The sequence below is a fragment of the Alosa alosa genome, chromosome 2 (genome assembly GCF_017589495.1).
Source record: "Alosa alosa isolate M-15738 ecotype Scorff River chromosome 2, AALO_Geno_1.1, whole genome shotgun sequence".
Classification (NCBI taxonomy): Eukaryota; Metazoa; Chordata; class Actinopteri; order Clupeiformes; family Clupeidae; genus Alosa; species Alosa alosa.
In genome coordinates this window covers 15,680,022-15,698,642 of record NC_063190.1, presented here as the reverse complement: position 1 = coordinate 15,698,642, position 18,621 = coordinate 15,680,022, and the positions used below count along the sequence as shown (strand labels likewise).

The following is an 18,621-nucleotide window of genomic DNA, read 5'->3' as shown; positions in this document are numbered from 1 at the left end:
AATATTGCAAGTGACTTCAGTAGGGCTTAAGGAGCACAAACTTTCCTTTCATCATACATACATACACAGGTTTGGCTGACTGTCAGGGATGTAGTGGTAAAATAAGAGGTGGGTAAACTATGAATTCTGTGATCTCGGTGAGGTGGACTGCGCAATGCAGTATCGGATTTTTAAAAAAGGCATTCAGAACATGTTTGATGATGGTGGAGGTTATTGTCCAATGTTTATAACAATACCAGCAGTATTACAGTAAATGGTTCCTAGCAGGATTGCTACCTCAATTGAATTGCAAGTTAAATTCAAGAATTGAGTTGCGTTTAGTCTCCACTACATACCTGCTGACCGCTGAATAGCTCTGTAACAGAAACACTTTGTAAAACTCAAACAATCCAAAAACACTGTATGGTCACATCTTCCTTGACAAATGAACAGAACTCCAGGAAGTGTAGTGTGTACAGAAATATTTATATTGCATATTCTGGTCTCTGTCCTTGACCAGTCCTGGAGGGATAATTGAGATGCAGCAAAAACAGATTATGTCTACCTGTAAAATGCTGTGCTTAATAGTATACAACTCTAGATACATCTGTCAAGTGAGTAAATACAAATACAATATTTTCTATAATCTTCCATCATAAACAATAAACTTTTCTAAGCCCGTAACACCTCAAGCTTTTCAAGCCTCATTTTTCCTGACTTTATAAATACATGACCTCGCAAATCAACACACTCAAAATGACACCCCAAACCTTCACCACGGCCTTCACAACACTTACCCTGCTTACAAACAACTCACACCGGTGCTTGTGGGCAATTGGTGTTTTCTAGCTATCCGTTGCTACTTTGAGTCCTCAGTGGTGTTAGCATAGCTAGCCCTAGTGTGGTGGGCATCGGTGTTTGAAGGGCTACCCACACAGGGTTGCGACCGAGAGTGGTAATCGATGGAGGCCCAAGGGCGGGCAATGGAATCCAAGCACAGGTGGGAAGACTGACTGAGAAGCTATCTGCGCATCCACAGCCAGCCGTTGAGCAGGACGGCCGACACCATCAGAGAGAAGAGCAGCATCTCAGCCTGCTTGTGCTCCACGTTCTGACGCTCGAGTGCAGCAAGACGACGACTCATCTTCAGGAGCTGCAAATGGATGAAATAACAAGGATGAGTTTGACAAGTGGATCTCAGTCCTATACCTGACTTGACTAATATTATTCAACAGCCTGGTCAAACTATTTATTTATGTGTGATTGGACAAGGGGCATAATTATGATAATACCACTGACTTAAAGCAGGTGTGCTTGGAGCAGGGGTGGCTATGAGATATACTGCATATACTGTATGCAAGAGGCTCCGTCGGTAAGACTGAGGCATATTGGGCTCAACTAGTTCATGTAATACTGTGCAACATCAGCATACTAAACTTTGACACTTTGTTGAGTGCCTATGTATACTGTCAACCAGGGATGACAAATGGCAAATTCAGGCCATGACAAAGGCCACAAATGTGTCCCTAAGAACAGAAATGCTTGGGTCTCATCTGGTCAGCAGGACAGTCTAGAATGTTGTTCTCACCTGTCGCCGAAGCACAATGAACTCCACTGCTGCTCCAGACTCCTCTTCTGGGCTCAACCAAGGCTCCTGAAGGGCACTTCAGAGCGCGCGCGCACACACACACACACACACACACACAAAAGTCAAGAGAAATTAAGTAGGTTTACCTTCCAGGTAATGATTCTGTCCATTAGCTTTAATATGTTTAACATACTTAATTTGTTAAACGTAGCTTTCATTCGAAAACATAGGTTGATGTATGTGCTCCTATTACTAATACATATTTAAAATACATACAGATGGGAAAAAGTAGATGACTGTTGAATCCATTCTGATGAGGGCTCCCATAGTGATATACATAACCCAAACAAACCCATTATAAATGATGTATTATACAGCTCTTCAGAATACTGCGAAAAGTTCCAGTCACATAAACGGACATTCCCAACATTTGGAAGGCCCATAATTATGTATAATAACTGCGGCAAAAAAATTATATCTGCTGCCAATTGCAACAAGTATTGTGCTTCTGATTCAAGTCATTCATATCATTCCATGATTTCATTCGCTTCATTGAAAGAGAAAGTCAGCAAGTAATACGTTGTATTGTATATATATACAGTACACACACACATATAGGCGAACAAAATTGTTCATACCCCTGGCAAATATTAATGTAATGTTGATTTTCTCTTGACCAATATGTTTGTTCTGACTGAAAATTGCACTGCCACATGCCAAAAGGTTGTAAGACAATGTGGTAGAAACATGGAATCAAAAAATAATCGTTTTTATCTTTTTTAACATATATACAAGAGAGAGATCCACCTTTTCCTGGTTTCTGTGTATGGCTGCACCTCAGCTGAGCTGCGTGAGTGGTTCTCTGGGATGCCAAACCTTCAGAAGCAGAAAGGAAAATAAAGCTGAAGTTAGACTCTAATTAGGGTTAAACCATCAAGACACTGCAGCACTTTCAAAACATATGTTTTTCACTGTAAGTAGCTTTCCAGAGGTTTTGGAAACCAGAACACACACAACACTAACTACATCCATCCACACATGTACAGACACCCTGTGCATATTCAGTGTCACATCAAGGATAGCAAAGATGTTGGGGCTATCTGTGTTACCAGTCCACTTTTGCTTAAACCATACTGCCTGGTGGTTTGAGTCAATAGCATAAGACTACTGATGAAAGTACAAGGAAACCTGGTAAAGTAAGCAAAAAAGTAAGAGTACAACACCCTCTGCTGGCCAGCAAAGGCAGTGAGGTAATTCAGTAATACCAAATGACAAAATTCGTGAGTGGGTTTTTATGAATTATTCCTATTTTATTGCACCAATGGTAATGTAGCAAGAGTGATCAGTAGAGAGCCAGGCAAAGACAATAAGGCATAGCCTGCACAAGGCAAGATAACCTTTCACATATCTTATGTAAAGGCCACAGATTGGTAAACAAATGAGTGATCTGACATGGAGCTCTGCCTCTGAATCCAACAAGAGGATGGCCAACATTCAGAAATACTAAAGCATGCCGGGACAACCCTTCACCTGCATTATGGTGAAAGTACATGCACTGGTCACAAACACAGAGTTGCCTGCTAATACTATTGTTTTTAAAGCCCAAATGAATGGATGTTTTTGGGGGAGAGGGGTTGGAAAATAAATGACAGCAATACTGAAGTGAGCCTGTCTGAATGTTATTATAAATAGTTTACCAGACTGAACTGTCAGGGAAAACTTAAGGGTTAGTAAAGCCACTCCTGGTACAGCACGACCACAGCAATACAAGCCTACATAGAAGACAGGGTTGGAAGCTGCCCTTCACTAAAGGATTGTAGCCAATAACAGGGATGGGATGGGATGAGAAGGCAGGAGATTGTGATCTGATGGGGATGCGTGTGTCGTGGTGAGCATTTATGGGAGGGCTAGTAAGCTGGTGGACTGGTGCAGGTGGAGGTGGGGGTGGCAAGCAAGCCAGGGGTTAGTTGCGTCACCTGGAGGAGTATTTTTGGGCGACAGTCTGCAGGAGACGCTGGGAGGCCTGCTGTCCCAGTTCCTTGGCCGCCTGGAGCACGCCCTGGGGAGACAGCAGGTTGGGCGGGAGAGAGCCCAGCGCCAGGGCCTGGGGGGTGGCTGCGGGGGGGTCGACAGTGGCACTGCCTCGCTGGCTAGGAGCCAAGGCTCTTCCGGAACAGCGGCTACTACAGCAACACGGTGGTGGTGGGTGGGGTGGTGTCAGGAGTCGGGTTTGGTGGAAAGAGGTAAAGAGGGAGGGAGGGAGGGATAGAGGTCGGAGTGGTGGTGAGTTGAGAGAATAAGACAGCAGAGTAGCTATGTTATCTCACAGCACTACGGCTACTGTGAGTTCAGACTGACAGCTACTTGATCTTCCTCACCAACAATGACTGCAACAATGACAGTAAATTCATGTGTATGTGGGCTTCACCAAGTGCTGTGTGCTGCATACACACACACAGCTTCTGACAGTATCACACAAAGGTGCAACAAGCCCTCCATCATGTCTGCCTTAACTAAAAAAAGAGTTTGTGGTGCCTTGAAGTAGGGCTGGGCGATATGGCTGAAAACTGTATCACGATATAAGTATTTCATATCGGTCGATATCGATAATTCTTAGGGCTGTCAATCGATTAAAAAATTAATCTAATTAATTACATACTCTGTGATTGATTAATCTAAATTAATCGCATATATAATTTTTGCTGTGAAAGTATTTTAAATATTTAAATTCAAATGAATCATTGAATAATCAGCATTAGTGACATTCAAATTCAAAGACTCTTTTATTATTATTTTCATTGTTCAAATAATTGCCATAATAATCTGATATGACCTAATATGCTGAGGAAATAAATTCAAAAGTGCTTCGGGAAGAAGTTTTTTTTCACATACAAGGCATTTCAGGCCACAGATATAACCTAGGGGACACAATTAAAATAAATTAACACTCCCCTCAATGTCAACACTTATTTCTTTGCATTGAAGTGCGACTATAGAGTTGATGAACTCCAGTGATATGCAAATTCCTTGCTGCAGACATCACAGAGGACTTTATTTTCAACACTTTTTTTTTTTTTTATCAACACCATCAGGCCGTTTTTTAAAAGTAAATGTTCCAATCAATGATTCCGGCAGCACGTTTTCTTCTCTCTCCTTCATTTTACAGTCTAATTTTTGCTGACTAGAACGGCTCAGGGTCAAAGGTCATACGGAATCGATTAATCTGCACTAATTTTTTTAATCAGTTATTTTTTCTGAAATTAATCAATCGAAATCAATCAGTTATTTTTGACAGCCCTAATAATTATTGATTTTTTAAAAATCTATTTCAGATAAGGACCAGAAGGGGAAAAAAAGTTCAATTTTATCTACTGGTTAGACTATTCAGTTTCCCCACGTGTGTTTAAGTTTCAAATGAATACTTTTTCTCCTTGGGACAGGCCCGTTTGAGTCTTGGAAAATACTTTCCCATTTGCATCGGGATTGAGTTGATTAGAATTTAGCAGTCAATTTGAATGCAACAGTTTTAAACAAATTTGTGCAGCGTGCTAATGATGCTAACCGGATTTAATAGCAATTCAGTCGTCTTGCACGATTGTGAATGTTTGGATTACATGCGCATGCTGAGGAGGGATGCACCTAGAGAGAGAGAGAGAGAGAGAGAGAGAGAGAGAGAGAGAGAGAGAGCGCACACGGGGCAAGGACTCATTGAAAGTCTGTGTTGAGGTAGGCCTACTTCTATCGTCTACCCTGGTAGAGTTGCACATACTAGCTACAATGCAAGATATATTTAGCCTATTTATTTATGGACAACGTAAGGCGGGAGGTGTGTGTTGCTTTTAATTATGGAATGTTCTATCGAACACATTTTTTATTGATATCGATTACATGTCTATTGCGATACATATCGCTATCGTTTTATCGCCCAGCCCTACCTTGAAGTTATCTTTAACTTTCTGATAGGAGAATGTTTTAGAGGAATAAACACCATCAACAGCAGTGTCACATCAAGGTTGCACATGTATTATTTGCTAGTGATAATGATACAAAAGTAGCACTACAACACATAGCCAACCAACTAACCCATCACAGAGCAGCTTAATGCCCTTCTGAAAAGTATTGGTCAAATTGTTAAAATATTTATCTGCCAATGCAATCTTGTAACAAAGCTCCTAACAGTGTCATTCAGAAAGCACTATGTATTTATTAAGAGCAATCATGGTACAATGAGAGCATACTCACGAGGGTGGAGATTGTAGGGCCTCTTTAGTGCGCGTGGGGGTGACTGGGGGGCTGCGGCCAAAGGCTTGATCGCTGTAAGACCTCCGAATGGGGCTCTGTTCAAAGGCCAGACACTAAGTCACTTGCCGAAACTGTGTGTGACCACAATAAATACAAGTGCCAGTCTGCCCATGTCTAATGCATGTAATTTATTATCAATATGTAAATGATTACATTATAATAATCTGTACAATGATTTGATTTTTCCAATCCATCAGTGCAATTTTAAGAGTAAAACTGCCAAGGGGGTGAATAAAGGAGAGAGGCATGTTTTGCAGGTGAATACAACAAAAAGAGAGAATGAACAAACATACACTGGCACTGGCAAAAATCATGGAAATGTCGGTACTATATGACACACACCTGTGCAGAATGTTGTAGGTGGGCCGCATCCACACTGAAGGCTCCCAGGTCCCACACAGAGCTGGCATGGCCTGAACTGTGCTTGGAGAACATCGGCCGAGCACTAAGGTCTGGGACATCTGCTAGACAAACAGCTGTGAGCTTATAGTCACACACTAGCCACTGCATGACCATCACATAGTTTAGTGCATTGCAAATGGACTAAATATAGACTGACAAAATGAGTGTTCTTCATTACAGTTTGTGTTATTACTGACAGGCCAAAGATCCTATTTAGGTATGATAATTAATGATTTGACATAAACCAAATGATTAATTCAGAATAACATACAAAATTAATTTGAAAAAAAAAAAAGATTAAAAAGAAAGAAGGATTTTGAAAAATAAAAATCTGATATTTGATAGATGTGGTGCACAGTCTTGTGTGTAACGCGTTACAAAGTAACGAGTTACAGTAACGTAACTACTTTTTCGAGTAAAAAGTAGTGTAACACACTACTACTGAAGATTTGGTAACGTAACATAGTTCCTTTTTCATATCGACGCAACGTCACTTTTCCCAGGGACAGATTTGACAGTGACGCTGCTTTCTAAGCTGCTGCGCTTGCGCAATAGGCATGAGCTCCACATGGCAGCCTACAGTACGTGACAGAGGCTGGTAGCATGAAGTGCAATCATAGCTCCACACGGTACGTGACAGAGGCTGGTGGCAATGAAGAGCAATCACAGCAAGCGAGACGCAGCCAACGCTAACTTCTGAGAGCTGGAGGTATTCACATTACTTCGAACTCGTTGAAACTAAGGGGAGGAATGTGAGTGTTAGTTGTAGCCTACACTGTGTCCTGATTTTGTCTACTGCCGTTAACTCAACTGCCAGCCTATTGATACTATTTGCACTAGCTTTGCACCAAATTTCGGAGGAGCGCCTGTTAAATGAAACAGTATAAGGCTATAAAATAAGCCCTCATATATTTTGTGCCCAAGATGTATCGAGGCTATGTTATTTGATATTGTTTCATAGGGCTTTAGTGGTGGTGTTGAAGCCTATAAGCCCAGTGTTTTCTTGCCAAGTGCTCGGTTTGTGGCATTTTTGATAATAAAGAGCACAAAAGAAATACCTGTTATGTCCTCCATAGTAGAACTTTATGTAGGCCTACACATTTAGGAACAGATATTGGGTTCTGCCCAGTCGAGCAACATAAAAGTAATGTAAAAGTAACGAGTAAAGTAAAAAATTACTTTCCATAGAGGCTAACTAAGTAAAGTAAAGGGTTACTTTTTTGAGAACGAGTAACGAGCAAACACTACTTTTTTAAAAGAAGTAACTTCCCCAACACTGGTGGTGCATCGATTTACCGAACAGACCAGTCCAAGGTGTTCTATTGAACATCACAATACATAATCTCTACCATAATCTCTTTTAAATTGTCCTAAAATTGTTCAGAGAATTGCTCTAAAACTTAAACTGTTTACCAGGTTGTCAGTCGCTTTGGTTAAAAATGCGTCAGCCAAATGTAATGTAATGTAATAATCCACTGAAGTGCTTGTGGAACCTTCATGGACCACTAAACCACCGTGTGAAGCCCACACCCTTACCTGTTAATGCAAGCTTGTCTGGTATGTGCATGGTGTAGGCAGGATGAACATCCTCAGGTTTCTGCTCTTCCTCTGCCAATGTGCCAGGAGCCACTCTGATTCGCTCAGGTACCCGCATCCGTTGATTGATGCCCTCAGAGTAAGTGGACCAATTGGCCTGTGGTGAAATACAGGATGATATGAAAGTTGGATGCTTAAAGACCATCTGAAGAGTCAAATCTAGCTTATATACAAGGACACCGCTTTACACCAAACAATCAATCTTCATTGAAGATCTTCAGTTCTTCTCAAGATTCGGTGAGCCTCAAGCACTTTCAGATCAGTTATGCACTGGTTAGTCACTATATGCACAGTTAAAAAATAGTCCAGAAAGGATTACAGCAGTTTCACAGACAAATTTAGTTCAAATTTAGGTTCACCACAAAAAGTCTAATGGACTAATAACTTTTTCCACTAACAGTATCCCCCGTGAACTCTACATTTCTTCTCAAGTATTTTTTTGAGGACAAGCAAAGGTTATGCGACACATAATTTGAAGAGGGAACGTCACGTCACGGGTCACAACCTAAGGACGTCGTTCTCGTGTTGTTGGGAGGCTTACATCTCAAACGTCTCATAAAACTGTAGACATTCTCACTCACCTCGGATGGATGTTGGCTGGAGGTCCGCCCTGGTGCGTAGTCAAACATCTGCGCGGCCATTATAAAGGCAAGCTTAGGCAACAACTGCAACCCGTGACAAATAAATTAGTGTTTTCTTTTGCTTTCTTTTTCAAAACATCCACAACATAGTATGCCCCCAAATCTGAGAACAGATTCCGTTGATAAATGTGTCGAAGAGAGGCTTAACTGAAAACCGGACTGCCCAAGTGGGGCTACTTTGTCAGTTCGGATCATAGATTAGCTGAACACGCACGCACACAGCATAGCATAGGTGTAGGCTGGCTACCTGGGAACAAGATTAAGGATGAATCCGGTTGACAGGGTGAACGTGCCAGGCCACCAATAAATCAGCTACATCTAGGCTATATGTTAGCAAAGGCAAAACGGTCTTAACTCAAAGCCACTGCTGACAACCATATCTATATCTATGCTGACAACAAGGTTTACATGTGCATGTCTGGAAAGTTGACGTTGACATTCTGAACTATGACTGTTAGTTAACAAGGGTTGTATTCTAAGCCACGAGTATACGTCGTACAAAACAGCAATTTAACTTTACAAAGTGCATAAAGTAAAATATGTGTTTTAGCCTAAATTAAGCGTAATGTCACTGACAGACCTATAAATGCATAGCAACCTAATGTTTGCTTGCTGGCTAATCTACTAGCTGCTTCTCTGGCTAGTTAGCTAACGTAACAAACTTCCGAAGAAGAGGACGACGCTGACCGGTCAAGTGCATTCGACTTCTGTAAATGCAAATAAGCACGCGACCGCAAATAACCATACCCAGGCTTTTTCACATGAACTATGATAGAATCACACACCTTTACTTCTAGGAACGTATCAACATTCAAGACGCCCCCGAAACTTTGTCATAGCAGTCTGACTCCTATTTCGGAAACTTAACGTCGTTAACGTAGGCTGCGTGACATAATACGCCCTTTGCGTGCTATGGCCAATGACATTAGCATTGTGTTTACCCATTGTTTACCCTTCAATGTGATGTAGGCCTACAGTAGCCAAAGCAAGCATACAAAGTAGCACAACTGAATGATAGGGCCTACATAGACTAGCCTACTCATGGTTTAATATCTACAATAATAACAAACAAACTAAATAAGTAAGCGAGCAAAACGTGTAGCAAATAAATAAATACATAATTAATAACAGCAATACACATCAATCATAATAATAGACCACAATTCACAAGCTTTTCGAAGAAGCAGTTTAAATTGTCCACCAGATCAGCTAATGTATGTTTATAGTTTTCCTCATTGGCTTTCTTCCTCAGCAAGTTGCCAATTTCATATTTGTGGGCTAGGCCTAGGCTACCAGAGATTTCTTGACAATTATCACTTTCATTAGGCTACACCCAGGGTTAGATGTAGGCAACATTCCAAAATGTAGCCTAAATGTTTCATGTCGATATGTTTCAAGAGGCTGTTTATGTCATTAATGCAAAATCACACAAAGCTAGAGCAGATAAAATCCTTCATTTAACATATTCACAAAAGGAATCAGTGCTTTCAAAGACAAGATTTGGCACTTAGATAGACAAAATGGTGACAAACAGGTGGCAGGATGGGATGGAGACAAAAAATGACACTGTGACCAACCATAACCACTGATCTATAAAGAACACACTATCCAGTGTTCTTTATAGATCAGAGACCATAACCAACATTAACAGCACTTCAAATTGGTCACCATGGTTACAACATATTAATTATAATAACTAAAAGCTGAAGAGCACTATTCTGACAGGAATGAAACTGAGCTTGAGAGGAACATCAGGGTATGGTAGAATGCCTGGTAAGCCAGTAAATTTCACCGCATTTGATATGCAGTCAGAAAGTCATATCAGTGATAGTCAAATATTATTTTACACCTTTTCATCCCATTTAGACTTTATAGGCCTCCATCTATAGGCTGCTACTAATGACTGCCATATGTGAAATGTATTTCATTAGGCTAGGCTCCCCTAAAATAGGAGATTGTGAAAACACACTCAACGGAGTGAAACTACATTAGAGTTCTGATGGCCTATGGACAAGTGTGGTAGCCTGGGTGAACCCAGACAAACCTTTTAACATATCTGCACTGATGACAACAGATATTGATGCATATTTTCTTTGGAATTGAGTAAACAACTGCATTTAAAACCTTTGTTTACCAGAAAGATGTGTTTGCTGCACGTCTGAAATGATTTGGTAAGAGTATAATGCACCAATTAAAGTTTAATTTCACTGCTCGTTAGGCCCTGGATGTTGTAAAATGGGAAATTCGGAAACAGGCATCAATGGGATCCTAACAGGCTAACAGGTATGTCTGGGTTCACCCAGGCTACAAGTGTGGTGTAAGTGAAGGCAATGTATATTTTATAATTTCTCTTTATATTTCAAACAAGGGAAACCCACAGTGGAGGGCAAGAGAACATGTCACTATGTGAATGCTCTCAGCCGTACCTAGGATGCCTTGATTAATGTCTAAGATCGGTCAAGTTATAACTCATAAGCTATACTTTTTAGCATTCTGAATTTCTGAGAAAGAGAAAAAGAAAGAGATGATGGAATACATCAACCTCTAAGGCAGCTACAGAACATAAGTGTTTGTCTTTTTGTTTTGTTTTTTGTTTTTAAAGAAAGAAACAAACAAAGAAAGAAAGCTCTTGCATGGCACTAGGTTGTAACTAGCTTAAGAGTTCTCTTCTTTGGGAAAAGCTACCTCCAGCTCCAGCAGTAGCTGATTGTTGCACAGAAAGCCCGATATTTGAATTATTCTATGATTCTTTTCATTAAATTCACAAAACTCAGGTACCACTAACCAAAACAAATAGAAATTGCATAAGAACAATTAGTTGTCAATTTGTTCAGATGCACACTTTAAAGGTGCCATGTGTAAGAATTCAGGTAAAAATATCCAAAAAAAATAAGCTATACGCATCAAAAGAATGAGAAGAAATAAGGGTGATGATGTCATTAAAAAAATGACAAGGTAGTGCTGCAGAGATATCAACCTGAATTAGCATGCTAAATTACTAACCACAGCCCGACAGGTGTCATAATACCAGTTTCGGCCATGGGAGGCGGTATGCGGGCAACATAACCGTCAGCCAAACTGCAATACACGAATAACTCGCACGGTTTGTGGACGTACTTGAACCAAAGAGTATACATCTGTCGGGCTGTGGCTAGTAATTTAGCATGCTAATTCAGGTTGATGTCTCTGCAGCACTATACCTTGTCTTTTTTTAATGACATCATCACTCTTATTTCTTCTCATTCTTTTGATGCGTGTAGCTAATTTTTTTGGATATTTTTACCTCGATTCTTACACATGGCACCTTTAACTGACTTTAACTCAAAAGTCCAAAACAAAAATACATTCATGCATTAATCAACTCTGAATGAAAACCATAACTGGATTTGCCAAAAATATTAAATAGACAATATATGTGTACATATGGTAAATACACAAGTATATAATAGTTTAACTCCAATTTGTTAACTCACCCACTGACACATTATGATTTAAATCATTGTGGTGAATTCAAAAACATGGTACAGACTCAAACTGACCCTATATTGCAGATGCACCAATTACAATAGCAATATATATATATATGTATCTATTTTTTATATATACAAAACATCAATTATTCAACAATTAATCAAAAATTCAAACAGATCAATATTGATGGCCAACTCATTTAAGTCATTTACGACTCAGAAAACATAGAAAGTCCATAAAAGCAAAAATACAGCAGAGATGTTCATTACTAAATAAATAAATAAATAGATCAATATAAAAAATGACATGCAATTTGGCATAGAGGTGTAAGATGGTTTTGGCAGCTTGTACACATGAAATGAATGATGTTCATATGAGGATGACAGTGATTTCCTTCCTATCATTAATGTTTAGATTTTTTCCTACAGAAAACGTACATTGTAACACACGGACACACCTCCAGGTAAAAACTCACTGAACACACACCCACAAGAGCATGTGCAAGGACGCCGACACGCCACACACACACAGACAGACACACACACACGCAACCACATTCTCTTCAACACAGTATATAATAGTGCTTTGACTGCATTTAGTATATAATCATCCTACTAGCACTCATGTTGGTTAAGACAAGAAACACTTTTCCAGTGCTTGGGGCACAATGAATACTTAAGTCAGTCAAGTCAATTCACAACTAAAACTATTTGCACGGTAGCACTCTCACCAGGCCCACCAGACATTGAAAGTAAGCGCATGGTCACTTAAAAGACCATGTGTCCAGTCTTCCTTGACTTGTCAATGGCGTTTCTCAATCACTCATGTTCTGTCCTGCTGTAAAGCTCTGAGGTCTTCTCAGTTCTGGCAGTGTGTTAAACTCACTAGGTTTGTGCTGTTTAACATTGGATAAAACCTGAGCATAGGGCATCTGTTCTTGTATGCTGGGCTGCTTGGCTGATGAATCACAGTCCTAGCATTATCGACAGTCACTAAGTCAAGATAAAACAGACCACAATTATGTAAGCAGCACAGAAAATAAATGAAACAGTACAGCACATGGTTAAATAAGCTAGTGCTGAATGCTCTGTACAATCTTACTTAGTTGTCTTTTGTCATACAAAGAGTAAACAGTCAAAGGTTGTGTTGGGGGATTAAAACCGGAATGTAGACTCCATTCTTTGAATGAGTGTGTGTGTGTGTGTGTGTGTGTGTGTGTGCACATGCATGTGTGTATGTGGATGTTTTGGTCTCAGTAGGATTCCTGGCTGATACACTGATCATGCACTTTATAAGATACACAAGTGTTTACAAGTGTGCGTCTCTGTACATGTGTACACTGTGTGTGTGTGTGTGTGTGTGTGTGTGTGTTGGCAGTGAATACAGGGCAGTTTTAATTCTCAGGATACAGATAAATATATAAAGTCATACGCTATAGTGTTTTTTGGCACTCCAATAAGTAAATATTAAACACATGACATTTTTTTAGAATGCTTCTCTGTGACGTAAACTTTACCGTAAATTTATCTTACAAGGAATTATATAAATCCCCATTCTGGCACATGAAATGTGGATCATAAGCAACTTATTCATAATTAACTTTGTTTTTCCTCTTTAGACTCTGTGGAACTTATGTTTCCATAAGTAGCTCTGAAGTACATTTCACCACATGACCTCAGGAACCTTCAGATTAATCTCACCCTACTTGATTGCCTTTGTGTTAAATGTCAGAAATGTTATAAACTGTAGATGTAGAGGAAGTGTTTTCCATCCCCTTCCCCCCTCCATAATGATATTTGTCCCTTCTTCAAATGTTAAGGCCAAAGTTGAGGCGTTACAAGGTAAGAGAGAGAGAGAGAGAGAGAAGAGTGAGAGAGAAAAAGAGAGAGAGAGTGCTCTTTGTGAGTGGTGGGACAGAGGACATGGCACAACAGGAAGAGGGGTGAAGACCTGAGCCTGCGCTTCTGTTGTCATAGAGAGGTTGCGTTTTCTTTTCAGCATCATCCAAATCTTCATAGAATTGCCATATGAAACACAGCCAAACACTTAGGCAGCTACCCGCAAAACACACTCCCCCAGGGCAATCAATGACAAGAGGAAAGGAAAGTCAGATGCAAAGCCAAACACTCACACAAATGGCATGCTCTGGCAGCAACAGGCATTACAAAAACACCCCTCGGAGTTGGAAAGAGAAAGGGTGCATTTTGACAAAATTGAAAAAGGTCTCTTCCCCCTCTCCCTGCCACTGTCTACTGTCCTGGCATCACAAGTTCACTTGTCCTTGATGATCTCGTCATACTTGGGCGGCGGGTCACTGTAAGGAGCGGTGGTCTCGTCGCTGCTGGTCTCGGCGTGGCCCGTCACCTCCTCGTAAGATGGCGGTGGCGTGGCCCCGGATAGTCGCGACGCCACCGATGTGGAGGAATCCTGCACGTAGAGGGCGCGGCCGTTTGGCGGGTGCGGGACCTCGGACACGCTGCCCCTCCCTCCACCACCGCTTCTCTCCACCCCGCTGATGATCACCGTGGGTCGGCAGGGAGGGGGCTCAGGGAGGACGGGGGCAGACGCGGCCGCAGGGTGGTGGTGGTGGTGATGGTGGTGGGACTGGTCAGCCTGGGAGGAGGACGTCGGCGGCGGCGTGTCCCGGTGCACCAGGATGCGAGGCAGGCTGCGTGAGTTGCGGCTGGCCAGGTAGCGGTTCTGCGGGTAGGCCGGCCACCGGCGGCGCATGGTCTTCTGCAGCTGGCAGCGCCACAGGAGGAAGAGCCCGATGAGTGCCAGCAGCGTCATGACCAGGAGGGGCACCACCATAAACACCACATCCTTACTGTCGGAGCGGGACTCGGCATTACTGCCGGCACTGCGCATCTTCCAGAACTCCATCTAGACCAGCCAGAGAGAGAGAGAGAGAAAGGCAAAAGGTCAGCTCTTGGTATAATACAGCTTCATCCTAAACTTCATCCAAAACAATTGAATGACACTTAGACATTTTCTCATTCCTTTCTCAATTGATTTTTTAAAAGAAATTCATAATTCCATCGGGACCAATTAGTATTCAAATTGACTCAGAGTGAGAGAAGCATGTGAACAAGAAGGAGTCCAGTGCACACATACTGTAGGCTTATAACATGCTGAGATATAATGAAATTCAGAATGTTTCCTCAATGATTCTCCCATTATTTTCTATTAGTGTTTTCTCAGCAGTTATCAGAATTCCATTTTTAAGTTCCTTGTTATATCTGTCACTTCACACCTCACTATATCACTTTTCACAATTCACACATATTTGCAAAGATTCTCTTTAGAACTTTACTGTAGCCTAGTCTAAGTGGTGTAGGGCAGGTGTGTTCATTTATTTAAATTAATTAATTACATTGGGGATTTTTTTTTATTTAATATTTCACAATGCAGACTAATTTTATTTAATATTATTTAATTACAGAATAATGCAGTCTGATATTTAAAATGATCTGTCTTTACAATTATAGATAGACAGATGAATAGATACAGAGAGCGCAAAAGAGTGAGAGGGTATTTAAACATGTACTGATCATAGCTGGAAGACATGCAGGACACATCTGTGGGAAAAGGTAAAATGGAGATGGAAATTGCTGGGGATTAAAAAGATTTTGGATTACCGTGCGTTCCTTGTTCTCGAACACCTCATTGGCCTCCTCAAAGCTGCAGCTCTCTTCCACACACTCTCGCTCAATATTGCCCTGGCGGAATTCCTCCAGGAAGCCATTGGCCCGCGGGAAGCGCTTAAGGAGTGAGTGTGCATCTTTCCCGTCCAAGAATGCTACACCAGAAAAGTAGCAAAATTACACATCTGTTTCTGGATGCATAGAAACTTCTGAAATATTGCTTAATGACTCAAAGGCTGCATGTATGATTTTATGTGTGTGATTGTATGCATTTTTCTTGCCTCAACTCAGGAATGCAACTAAGACTAATGATACAGTATATCTTTACACAGTATATGTATCATATCCCCTGAATTTAGGCATTGTTGTAAGTCTTTTTGTTACCAAAATGTGTACAATGTACTTGTGTCTACGTGTCTATCCTCAAGCAGCCTTTAGGTGACTCCTATGTAAAAAGTAACATCATATACCATTTATCCCCAGTATTCATTTTCATTCCACAGAATTCAAGCCATCTCCCTCTCATTAATAATGACCCTGCTCTGACCACATAAATGCTCAGGCTATTTACAGAAACACCTCACTAAATCATCAGCTGAGACCACATGACATGACCCTGAATGCATTGACACACATTCTCGGTCACCACCACCCATATTAATGAAGTCAGATATTGTCAGGGAGACAATGCGTTTGACCTTGTATTGTTGCGATGCCTGACGAAGATCCAAGGGGATCGAAACGTTGCTTTTAAATTAATAAAGTTTATATTTTGGAGCAGTTGCAGTGTGCAGACCACACTTTTTCTACCTTGTATTGTTGCTACATGAGCCTGCACCAAGCTTTTATCTTTTAAAAATAGAAAAAGCTAATTATATGTTTGCTTACATTACAATCTAATTGCTAACCCTTTTTACACTTAAGCGATAAGAAGTATCATAAGATAAGGAATAAGATTTTTTTTAAAAAAAACACTTAAAATTTAAATCTACAGTCCATTTAGTCCAATTTACTTTTTATCAAAGCAGTGAATTTCTCCTCATGCTATTCTAACCTTGTGTAGGCTACCTTTAACTGCAGATCACTTACCAGCTGCCATGCTGCTCAGCTCCTCTGACTGGCATATGCTGACCTGAAAACCAAAACATATAATTAGGCTATAACACATTATCTGTCAAACAGGTGTGTACAATATTTGACAAAGGAATAAAATAACAACCAACAAAATGTCTATAACAATACTGAATATGGAGTCCTAGCCGACTACACTAAAGGCTACTCAGTTTAATCCAATTTGTATCCCAATAAATTAGGAACTAATATAGCCTACCCTATTCATATAAATCCTATTTTAAGAGATGGGAGGTGTTCCCATGGAAACTGATATATTAGCCCAGAGAGACGCGCGTTTATTCAATATAATCATAGGCCTAGGCTATGTTGCCCCCATTAAATATTGGAGTAATAGACATTAGCTACATTATCTATACCAGTTTAGCAGTTGCACCGTGACATTCAGCCATTCGGTTGTATCCGAGACTGGAATGCTTAATAGAGGTAGCTAATATCTTATAGCTTATATCTTATATCGGTGGACAGTAGGCTAATACTAAAAATTCTCCGAAACCATCCAATTCTCCGAGCTCTCACTTAAACGCTCTAATGACACGACCTGGAAGTTAAAGTAGGCCTGCTGGCAAATAATATCATATTGAAATAGTCAAATCATCTCAGTGTTTTGATTAAACTAGTGTGTAACAATTTATGAATCAATATCCAACTTCAAAAAATATCTCTACTCACGCGTTTCAGACCACGTAGAATACCTAGCCTTAGAAATAATAGTTATGATTTGATCAGGGAAGCGCTCGAGAGATGAGGCGGCGGTGAGAGTCGGAGAGCATGTCATCATAAAATAACCACTGAAGTGGATGCAAGAGGAATAGCCTACCATATTGTAACAAAACAATCACAGTGAAACTACGGGCTGGCAAACAGGCTGTAGCCTAATTTGTTTATTTTTTTCAGCCTATTTTCTCAATTCAGTTTCGGAGCGCTACGTTCTATTCAATGCTCCTGTAACCTACTAGCCTAATAAAACACAGACAGACAGGCGCATCCTATCGAAGAAAACAGACCACGAACAAATGTCCAACTAAAAGACTAGGCTAGGACTGGGCCTAAGTTGTAAAAATGATCTCAAATTTGTTTCCTACAGGTTAGTGGGCTATGCCAGCATGGCAAGGCACGCTACCCTAATTAATTGGAAGGTTTAATTGAGAAAAAGGCTTTTGTTTAAAACATACAGTAGGTAACCATCATAACCCATGTTCACTTTCCCCTGAACTGTTCTTAAAATATTATCATCTTTTTTGCTTTTCTTGCAGCCAGATTTCTAACATACAAGCAAATAAAATATTAATCAGCTTGAAAGCCTAGCCATTTCTGATTGCTGTAAAAGCGGGCACTTATCTCTAGCCTTTGAGCTCAGAATCATTCAGTTCTCGCCACTTATCACTGTATTGGACTTAAAGGCTTCCAAATGAACACGAAGTTCAACTGTATTTATCAAAAACATACACTACCTGTCAGGCTATCGCAGATGCCTTCGCATTCTGTCCCTATTTCCAGTCCCAGAAGAGCCACATGAGTCACACAAATTGAGACAGAGGTATAGACTATCCAATAAGGGTAGTGAAATATCTATAATTGTCCAATGAAAGGACTCTTATTGCTTTGTTGAGTCTGTAACACAGCCCCCTGATGGCGAAGTGCACTGTGGGTATTGGAGTCTGGATTAAACCATGCCACTGGTCTTTTTTTTTTTTTTTTTTCAAAATTGGGGCAACTAATCTCTTAATGTTGATTCAAATATAACTGCGTGAATACGAGTGTCCGTATACTAAACCACGTACAGTCATTTTGCTCAAGATGTTGCAAAAGTCAAAAATAAAACCAGCCAAATTTCTGCTCATGCCACACCTTACTCATATAAACT

At 40.5% G+C, this 18,621-nt stretch overlaps 2 protein-coding genes across 7 annotated transcripts; both read right to left on the bottom strand.

The window, feature by feature from the left end:
- Window positions 1-193: 193 nt before the first annotated feature.
- LOC125283821 (mitochondrial fission factor homolog A) lies at window positions 194-9,406 on the bottom strand. 6 transcript variants are annotated; one of them, XM_048227256.1, is made up of 9 exons: window positions 9,294-9,406; window positions 8,449-8,532; window positions 7,808-7,964; window positions 6,212-6,345; window positions 5,810-5,904; window positions 3,544-3,750; window positions 2,375-2,443; window positions 1,568-1,643; window positions 194-1,132 (listed from the first exon to the last, which is right to left on the bottom strand). In XM_048227256.1, the coding sequence occupies exons 2-9, from the start codon at window positions 8,506-8,508 to the stop codon at window positions 1,001-1,003; spliced, it is 930 nt and encodes a 309-aa protein (XP_048083213.1). In that variant the 5' UTR covers window positions 8,509-8,532; window positions 9,294-9,406; the 3' UTR covers window positions 194-1,000. The 6 variants fall into 6 exon arrangements, with proteins under 6 accessions (XP_048083213.1, XP_048083231.1, XP_048083241.1 ...); XM_048227274.1 differs by having other exon boundaries at window positions 3,544-3,747; XM_048227284.1 differs by having other exon boundaries at window positions 6,212-6,333.
- A 2,756-nt stretch (window positions 9,407-12,162) lies between these two features.
- On the bottom strand, window positions 12,163-18,324 carry LOC125291424 (transmembrane gamma-carboxyglutamic acid protein 3). Its single transcript, XM_048238172.1, has 4 exons — window positions 18,209-18,324; window positions 16,713-16,755; window positions 15,618-15,778; window positions 12,163-14,862 (listed from the first exon to the last, which is right to left on the bottom strand). The coding sequence occupies exons 2-4, from the start codon at window positions 16,720-16,722 to the stop codon at window positions 14,251-14,253; spliced, it is 783 nt and encodes a 260-aa protein (XP_048094129.1). The 5' UTR covers window positions 16,723-16,755; window positions 18,209-18,324; the 3' UTR covers window positions 12,163-14,250.
- Between the last annotated feature and the right edge of the window lie 297 nt (window positions 18,325-18,621).

Coding starts and splice junctions, on each gene's coding strand:
- LOC125291424 (XM_048238172.1), bottom strand. Junction 14,863..15,617: donor TCGAGAACAAGGAACGCACG/GTAATCCAAAAT, acceptor TGGCTGGTCTAG/ATGGAGTTCTGGAAGATGCG.
- LOC125283821 (XM_048227256.1), bottom strand. CDS start 8,508: ATGGCCGCGCAGATGTTTGACTACGCACCAGGGCGGACCTCCAGCCAA. Junction 3,751..5,809: donor GCCCTACAATCTCCACCCTC/GTGAGTATGCTC, acceptor GTGTTGCTGTAG/TAGCCGCTGTTCCGGAAGAG. Junction 1,644..2,374: donor TACACAGAAACCAGGAAAAG/GTGGATCTCTCT, acceptor CGCGCTCTGAAG/TGCCCTTCAGGAGCCTTGGT.